The sequence below is a fragment of the Muscardinus avellanarius genome, assembly GCF_963383645.1.
Source record: "Muscardinus avellanarius genome assembly, chromosome: 1".
Classification (NCBI taxonomy): Eukaryota; Metazoa; Chordata; class Mammalia; order Rodentia; family Gliridae; genus Muscardinus; species Muscardinus avellanarius.
The window spans coordinates 237,294,910-237,303,203 of NC_137786.1; the positions used below are offsets into that span (position 1 = coordinate 237,294,910).

General features: G+C 67.2%; 1 protein-coding gene across 1 annotated transcript; it reads left to right on the top strand.

The window, feature by feature from the left end:
- Window positions 1–6,376: 6,376 nt before the first annotated feature.
- Window positions 6,377–7,865, top strand: CDKN1C (cyclin dependent kinase inhibitor 1C). The gene is made up of 3 exons (XM_080712715.1): window positions 6,377–7,091; window positions 7,547–7,682; window positions 7,767–7,865. The coding sequence occupies exons 1-2, from the start codon at window positions 6,389–6,391 to the stop codon at window positions 7,675–7,677; spliced, it is 834 nt and encodes a 277-aa protein (XP_080568841.1). The 5' UTR covers window positions 6,377–6,388; the 3' UTR covers window positions 7,678–7,682; window positions 7,767–7,865.
- The last annotated feature ends 429 nt before the right edge of the window (window positions 7,866–8,294 follow it).

Consider the following 8,294-nt stretch of genomic DNA (forward strand, 5'->3'; position numbering starts at 1 on the left):
TGCAAATGAGTGCCTTTGCTGTTGGGGTCTGAGACTCCCCCAGCGCATGCCCTGGGCTCAGGCCAATGCCCAGGAGGACACTGGGGAGGTGGCCGGCTGGCTGTGGGTCTTGTCCTCTCTAGGTTGGAGGGGCAGGCGGGCGTGGACGGCCATGGGCATCCTCTCGGGGGAGGGCTGCTTCTCCCGGCACATAACGCCTTCCTGGGCTGCAGGCCCCATCAGGCACAGAGAGGTCAGGCAGCTTGTCCAGGGACACACAGGCAGTAGGAGGAGTGCCTCTGTGGGACTCCCGGCCCATTAGGTGCCTCCGTGGCTGCCAGGGGCTTTGTATTTATTTTTGCCTCGCCCCTCTTCTTTTTATTTTGGCTTGTGTACACTGAGTCTTTAGCACAGGCTCCGTGACTCTGCCCTCTCCCCTCGTTCTCCTTGGCTCCCCGCCTGGCCCAGGAGACAAACAGGAGAAGGCTGGGGCTCTCCTGTCCCCACTAGGGTGAGTGCCCGGCCCCCTTTCCAGGGCCTAGTGTGTTATGTCTTTGCAAACAAGGCTTTGACCCTCTCCTCCCCCGGCCTCTCCAGCAGGTCCTGGCCTCCCTCGGCAGCATGATGCGGGCACTGGGACCCCCATCTTAGACTTGAGGGGACGCGAGGTCACAGAGAGCAGGGCCCCTGGAAGACACCCACGGGTGTGAGGGTCAGATGAGGTGGCAATACCATTTCTGGACACCAGAGGGCAGCAGGCGTCCAGCTTTGGGCCTCAGACACACAGGCTGCTCCTGTGACCTGGCCAGCTGGGAGGAGGGGGCCGTCCTGCCTGCTGAGCACCCGCTCTGAGCAGCCCTCGCCTGCCCGCAGGGTGTCCAGGGGTCCGGCCTGGATACAGCTGGTCATGGGAGAAGGTAGCAGACAGGTCCTCACCTTTGAAACCTAGCAGGCAGGCAGGCAGGCAGGCAGGCAGGCAGGCAGGCAGGCAGGCAGGCAGGCAGGCAGGCTCTCCCCTCTCAGCGTGTAGGCAGCACGCCAGACGTCCCAAAGGGGAGAGCCAGCTCCTGCACCCCGGCCTTGCTGTGGCTCCCTAGGTGGGCCACCCCACGCCCCCAACCTTCGTTTCCTGCACACGGGGATGCCATGGGATTAAATGGGGTCTTAAGCTGGGCACGGTGGCCCGTGAGCCCAGTACTTGGGGAGGCTGAGACAAGAGGATGCAGGTTCAAGGCCAGCCTCAGCAACTTAGAGAGACGCTGTCTCAAAACAAGAAAGAAAACAGAGCCGCCTGTCGCTGCAGGTTGGGTCTTGGGCGCAGATGGGCACCCTCAGCTCTCCTCTTAGAAGACATCCGCCTCCCCCTGCATCCTGCGGCCCCTCTGAATCCTGACGCGGGTAACGGGAGGCAGGCGGGGAGGACGGTGGCTTGGTGTGCCCAGGGGCAGAGGACGCCAACCCTGCAGGGTCCCCGGCAGCTGAGGGCTCAGCGGTCACTGTGGGAAGGGGATGGGTTGGCACACCAGGATTTTTTCTTTATTCTGGTTCTCTGGCACAGGGACCCTGCAGTCGAGCTGGGGAGGCCTGGGGGCTTCGTGCTGGCCAGAGAGGATGTCCGCCATAGGCCCCTCCAGGCTGAGGGGGGCCATCTGGCGCTAAGGCCGACCGGCGGCGCTGGAACCAGCCACGTCCTCGCTGGCTGGCCCGGCCCCTCCTCCACGCCGGGGAGGCCGCGGCGCGCACGTGCTCGGGAGGGGCTCAGGTCGCGGCCCCTCCCCCGCGCGGCCCCTCCCGCCGGTTCCCGGGGAGCGGGGACCCCTGGCCCGGGACGCACACAAGGCAGCCCCTGTAATCGGAGCCCCGCTGCATGTGGCCGCGTCACCGGAGGGAGGCCGGCACCTGCGGAGGACGTGCCTGGCAGCGGCCCCAGAACAGCCCGTGCTGGGGGGCGGGGCGCCGCGAGCGCGGGAACTGGTGCGGGAGGGAGGGAGGGAGGGAGGGGAGGTTCGCGCCGTGCAGGGCCTGGGCCCCAGCCAAGTGCGGCAGGGCGCTGCCTGCTGCTGGGGGCCGGCTGGTTAATCTGTAACTCCCCACACCCCTCGGGGCCTCTGCGCCGGCCTCCTCCCCACCTCAATTTCTGGAGAAGGTGGAGGCTCCGGGGGCAGGGGGCTTCTTGCATCTCCAGCCACAGCCCCCTCCAGCTCCGGGCAGGCAGAGCGATGCAGCGGGGGTCAGAGCCGCGGCCCCTCCCGGGTCAGCTGTCATGTACGCACACTAACCCAGCCGCAGGCCTACTAGGGGAGGGTCACCTAGGACCCCCGCTCACAGAAGGCCACTGGAGAGCCCAGCGCGGTGTGGGGAGGGAGGGAGCTGGTCTAAAGGATGACAGCGCTGGCCCTAAGGGCTGGGTGATGTCAGGCCAGTTGTAAGATTCAGAGCTCAGCCCCCTGCGAGCCAGGGCCCCAGGCAGGCCCCTCAGAAGGGGCACTGCTGGGAACCCAATCCGAGGCAGACGCTGGGGGGTGCAGAGCCCTTGGGAGAACTGCAGGCAGGCGCTGGGGGGCCCTGGCCGCTCCCGGAGGCCGAGGGTGGCATCCAGCCCCTGGCCTTCTCCTTTGCCCTGACCTGGGGCCGCCTTCTACGGCCTTCCTGATGGATGGTCGGTCAACATGACTGATTCAAGGCCTTAAGTTATTTGAAGAGACAGCTCAGGGTCTCGGGGCCCAGGAAACCAGCCGGAGGCACCTCCACTGGTCACCTCCTGGAAGGGGACGAGGGTCAGGCGCCCCCGTCCGTCCAGAATCTGGCTCCCCTGAGGTTCTGGGTCAGATCGGTTCTGACCCAGGACAGTGTCTCTGTCCTCGGAGAACGGCCTGCAGCGTACCTTCTTTGTGTGTGTGTGTGTGTGTGTGTGTGTGTGTGTGTGTGTGTGTGTGTGTGACCATTCTAGACACCCAGCTGCCCCTTGAAAGGAGGGTTGGGGGCAGCCAGGTGAGGTGCTGGGACCACGGCCAGCGTCCGGGGGGTGGGGGGAGTATGAGGCCAGGGGCCGGTCTCCTGGGCCCACAGCTCACCGGCGGGGAAAAGGTGGACCTGTGTGTGCGGCCCTCGAGAAGCTCTAAGATGGGGCCACTGCCTGGACTGACCAACCGTGAAGACGTTGTAAGTCTGGGTCGCTGGAGGAACCACCCGGATTCAACCGGAACCTTGTCTTCAGGAATAGTTAACCCCCGAGGGAGGCTGGGCTGGGGTCCCGGGTTGCAGATCTGCTCCCTGTTCCTGAGCAGGGAGCCCTGCGAGGACTGGGCGGTGGGCTAAGCCCTGATGCTGGCGGTTGCCACCGCCCCCAGTCCTGTTTCTCGGCCTGCAAACGGCCACCGGAATGAGTGTGGGCCCGCCTCCTGTCCTGGCCGGCCAGGATGCAGACACCCCCAAACTTTCAGCAGCTTATGACGCATGCAACGTTCATCCCAGGGCGCCAGCGGGGGTACCGCAGCAATCTCAGGGCCACTCCGGAGCCCTCCGGCCGGCCCCGGGTCCCCATCTGGCCGGCAGGGGGTGCTGGAGGGCCGCTCAGAGGGTTTGGACTGCTGCTCGTGGAAGTGGCGCAGGATAAACATCTGCCAAAGTTCTGTGGCCAAAACGGGTCTCAGGGCCCCACCTGGATGCAGAAAGGCTGGAGAACACGGTCTTTCTGTGAGGCTGGGTGCACCCCCCCCCCCCCCCCCGCTTCTGTCCCCCGCGGACCAGAGAATCACAGGAGATAAACATCACATGGCCAGCAGAGGCCAGGCAGGGGACCCCAGGAGCTCACCCCCCAGAGGGCAAGGGGGACTGGGCAGCAGAGCAGCCCAGGCGACCAGCACCCCTCCCCACGTCAGCTCCTGCAGCAACACAGGGTACAAATATTGTTTTTTTTTGTTTCCTTTTCCCTTTAGAAGTATTTTTAATTACAAAAATAGAACTTGATTGTATCCAGGCAGATGTTTGCTGGCTCCCAGGACCCAGGGGTGGAGGGCTGGGCCTCCTCTTGGTGCCCCCAGCTGCTCCCGTCTTTGTCCAGGTGCGTCCCTGGCTCAGGTAGGGCAAGGCGGCCTGCCGCGGGGACCAGCAGGTTTGACAAGCTCGCTGTTACGCACAGCTGATGGAATTCAGAATCACAGACTGGAGGAGAGACGGTCACCTCCCTGGCCCTAACCAGGCTGCACACGAGGGGGTCCTGTAGCACCTGGCCTGACTCCATAATTAAGTGGGGAAAGTTGAAAAATAAAAGTAGGAAGCCCTAGTGGAAGGCAGAAAGTCCCAGCCCGGGCTCTCCCAGCTGAACAGGCATGGAGACCATTCCCCCTAAAACAGTGGTGTACACAGGAACGTCACAAGGGCCGAGAAAGGCTTGTGTACAAAGTCACCCCAGCAGCTCTCAGCACGGGCTTGTGGGCTGGGGGGCCTGGCCCCTACAGGGCTGAAGCCGGACATTCTGCCCTCTGGGGAGACCCCGGGGTGGGGGTGGGGGGCTACATGTCAACACCCAGTGTGGCCCGGTGCCCAGGGTTTCCAGGAAGGTTTGGTGTGGCCTCTGCATGGACTGAACAGGGCGCTGCCTCTTTCTGACCCCAGCCAGTTGATACCAGCCCTGCTGCAGGGGTTCCTGAGGCCCCTGGGAAGCCTGGGCAGCTTCTCTTGACTTTCCTGAAGATAAAATATTGTGACATCTGTGCTTATGGGAAATGTAGAATATAACATACAGAGAAAAATAAAGAAATCCACACAAATCACTGCCTTTGATCCTGCTGTCTGGAGCCAAGAGCCACGGGGCACCGTGTCCTGCACCTGGGCCCGGGGCCAGTCCCGGTCAGCTCGCCCCCTGGCCTCCTGTGGACGCCTCCGTGTGTTATCACAGCGACCCTTCCCTGGGTCTCCTGCAACCTCCCTGACCACAGGGGGAGGCAGGCTGCTTGGGGCTGCTTGGCCTCGCATTCCCTCCCTCCCGGAGGCCTCCAGGCCCAGTCTGAGGGCTCAGAACTCTGCCGGACCGTCTAATGGGGATGGCAGCCTCGGCGCTCCACTTGGGTCTCCCCGCTGGTGTTGCCTGCAACAGGCTGGGCCAAAGCAGCAGAAAGGAGTGATCTTCCTTGAGGTCTGTGCAGCTGGGATAGGAGCTACAGAGTGTGTGTGTGCCACCAGCTTGTGCGTGCGTGCGTGTGCGTGCGTGTGTGTGTGCAGAGGCGCCCCGGTGGGGGAGGGGCACGGCCGTCGCAGGCCCTTCCCGGTGACCTCAGGCAGGTCCTTCCCATTCTCCCTCACAACAGCCTCCAGCCAGCCATGGCCGGCAGATTCGGGGCTCGGAGTGGCCGGGGCCCACGCCCGCCCGGCGGGGCTGGGTCCGCAGTCAGCGATGCGATGGGGCACAGCCCGTGTCCCATCTACCGGCTCCGCGGATTGGGCTGCGGGTCCCCGCTCGCTCCCGAAAACCGATGGCACGTTCTGAAGGTGTCCCCCAAAGAGCGAGGCTGACGACCCCCGCCCTCGCTTCCCACTCGAGGGCCCGGGGGCCAGCAGGTGTGCCAGGGTCCCCAGGTGCGGGGACACGAGCCCGGGCTCCGCAGGCGGCACCGGAGCAGCCTCAGACTCCGTCCCGCCCGGGCAGGGACGAGGGGCAGCGGCGGAGAGAAGCCCATCAGCTGGCCCTGGAGGCCGCAGGGCCGGCGAGGGCGGAGGGGCCGGGGGACCTGGCTGGACGCCGGGCTCGCCGCGGGCCAGGCCTCGCGCGCCGCCGAGGGGGCGCCCGCGTCGCGCCCCGCAGCCCCCGCCTGCAGACAAAGGAACCCGCGGGGGGCGGGAGGGGGGGATGGGGCGAGGGGGCGGGGCGCCGCGGTGTCACGTTACCGCCCGCAGCGCCCTTTAACTCGCGCCCCACCCCCACCCCGCGCGGCGCGCTCGCGGGGCGGCCAATCAGCCGCGCCGGGCCGCGCGCCCCGCCCCGCCCGGAGTGTGTGCGCGCGGCCAATGGGCGGCGCGCGGGGGCCGGGCCGCGGGGGGCGTGGCCTGGCGGCGCCGGCCAATCGCCGCGGTGTTGTTGAAACTGAAAATACTACATTATGCTAATCGCGGCGGGGCCCGCGCGCCCGGGGGCGGGGCCCTCGCGTATAAAGGGGCGCGGGCGGCGGGGCGTTCCGCAGGCCGAGTGCGCTGTGCTCCAGGGGTGCCAGCCGGGCCCGGGCGAGCGAGCGAGCAGGCGGGCAGTGCCAGGGGGCGCGGCGGACGACAGGAGCAGCCAGCGAGACGCGGAGCCGTCCACGACCAGCCAGGTAGCCGCCCTGCCCGCCGCCCGCCGCGCCCGCCCTCCCTGCCCGCTCCCCGCTCGCCCCCCGGCTCCACGCCCGTCGTGTGTCTCCGCAGGGCAGCCGTGATGGAGCGCCTGGTGACCGGCGGGAACTTCCCCGTCCTGGCGCGCAGCAGCGCCTGCCGCAGCCTCTTCGGGCCGGTGGACCACGAGGAGCTGGGCCGGGAGCTGCAGATGCGCCTGGCGGAGCTGAGCGCCGAGGACCAGAACCGCTGGGACTTCAACTTCCAGCAGGACGTGCCGCTGCGGGGCCCGGGACGCCTGCAGTGGACCGAGGTAGACAGCGAGTCCGTGCCCGCCTTCTACCGCGAGACGGTGCAGGTGGGGCGCTGCCGCCTGCTGCTGGCGCCCCGGCCCCCCCCGGTGGCCGTGGCTGTCATCCCGGCCCCCGAGCCGCCGGCCGCGGAGTCCCTGGACGGCCTGGAGGAGGCGCCGGGGGAGCCGCCCAGCCCCCCGGCGCGGGCGCCCACCCCGCCCCCGGCCCCGGCCCCGGCCCCGGCCCCCGCCTCCGACCTGGCCTCGGCCTCGGCCTCCGACCTGGCCTCCGAACCGGACCTGGAGCTGGACCTGGACCTGGACCTGGAGCTGGAGCTGGACCCGGACGCGGAGCCCGAGGACGACAGCGAGCAGGACGAGGGCCTGGCGCAGCACGGCCCGGAGCCGCTCGCCGAGCCGCTGCACGCGGGGACCGCGGCACGCCCCGCGGCCGGCACCGCCGCGGCCGGAGGCGCGGCCATCAAGAAGCTCACGTCCGGGCCTCTCATCTCTGGTGAGTGCTCGCGCCCCGCCCCGGCCCGGCCCCGCTTTGTCCGGCCGGCCGGCCTCTCCGCGGCCCTCGGGGGCCTCGCCCGTCCCCGCCCCCTCCGTGGCATTAAAGGGCCCGGCCGGGGGAGGGCGCCCGGGGGGGGGGCGGCGGCGGCGGCGGCGGCGGCGCCCGGCCCCGACCCCCAGTGTTAGGCGGGGGCCCCTCCCGCAGCGCCAGGCGCGGGGAGCGCGGCGCCGAGGGGGTTAAGTGCGGCGGCAGCCCGGGGGGCTCGGCCGCGGGACCCGGGGAAGTGCTTACACAGCACATTGCGGGCGACGTAAACAAAGCTGACCCGCCGCGGACCTCGGCGCGGGCGGGGCCGGCGCCCCCACCCCGCCCCGGCGCCCCGCGCGCTTTCCGGGCCCCCCTCGGGGCTCCGGCCGCCCCGCCCTGACCGGCCGTGGCGCCGCTGTCCGCAGACTTCTTTGCCAAGCGCAAGAGATCTGCGCCCGAGAACAAGCCCGGCGACGTCCCCGGGGGGTGCCCCTCCGCTAGCGCCGGTCCCGGGGTGGGCCCCGCGGAGCAGACCCCGCGCAAGCGTCTGCGGTGAATTCGGTGAGTCCGGGGCCCCCCGGGGGGGCGCGGAGGGGCTGCCCCGCGGGGCCCCCGGCCCCCGGCTCATCACCGTCTCCTCCGCAGTTTAGAGCCAGCCCTAGGAGCCCGAGGGAACTCGCCGGGCGGCGAAGGAGGACGATCGCAGGGGCTTCGGCTGGGACCTTTCATGTAGCAGCAACCGGGCGGCGGGCTGCCGCAAAGCAGCCTTGGGTTTTGTGTTTGAAATTTGAAAGCTGTGCAATGTATTAAAAAGAAGAAGAAGAAGAAAAAAAAAAAACGTCTCTATATCTAAATATATTCTGTTCAAGGAACATGCTGGTACCAAGGTGTAAAGCTTTAAAAGTCCATTTGTAAAACGTTTAATCGCTGCAAAGGAAAAAAAAGAAACAGAGAGAGAGAAAAAAGGGGGGAGGGAGGGAAAAAAAGGAGAGAAAGAGAGAGAGAGAAGAAAAAAAAAACATGTATATTTGTGCCAAAAGTTAGAGAAGTTAGACTAACACGTATTTCCTATTGGTATCCTGGCGCGGGTCCCCGCCACGCCGATGCCTGGTTATTGGTCACGCCAAAGGATCTACACATCACCCACGTCAGGTCACCCACAGCCTCAACTGA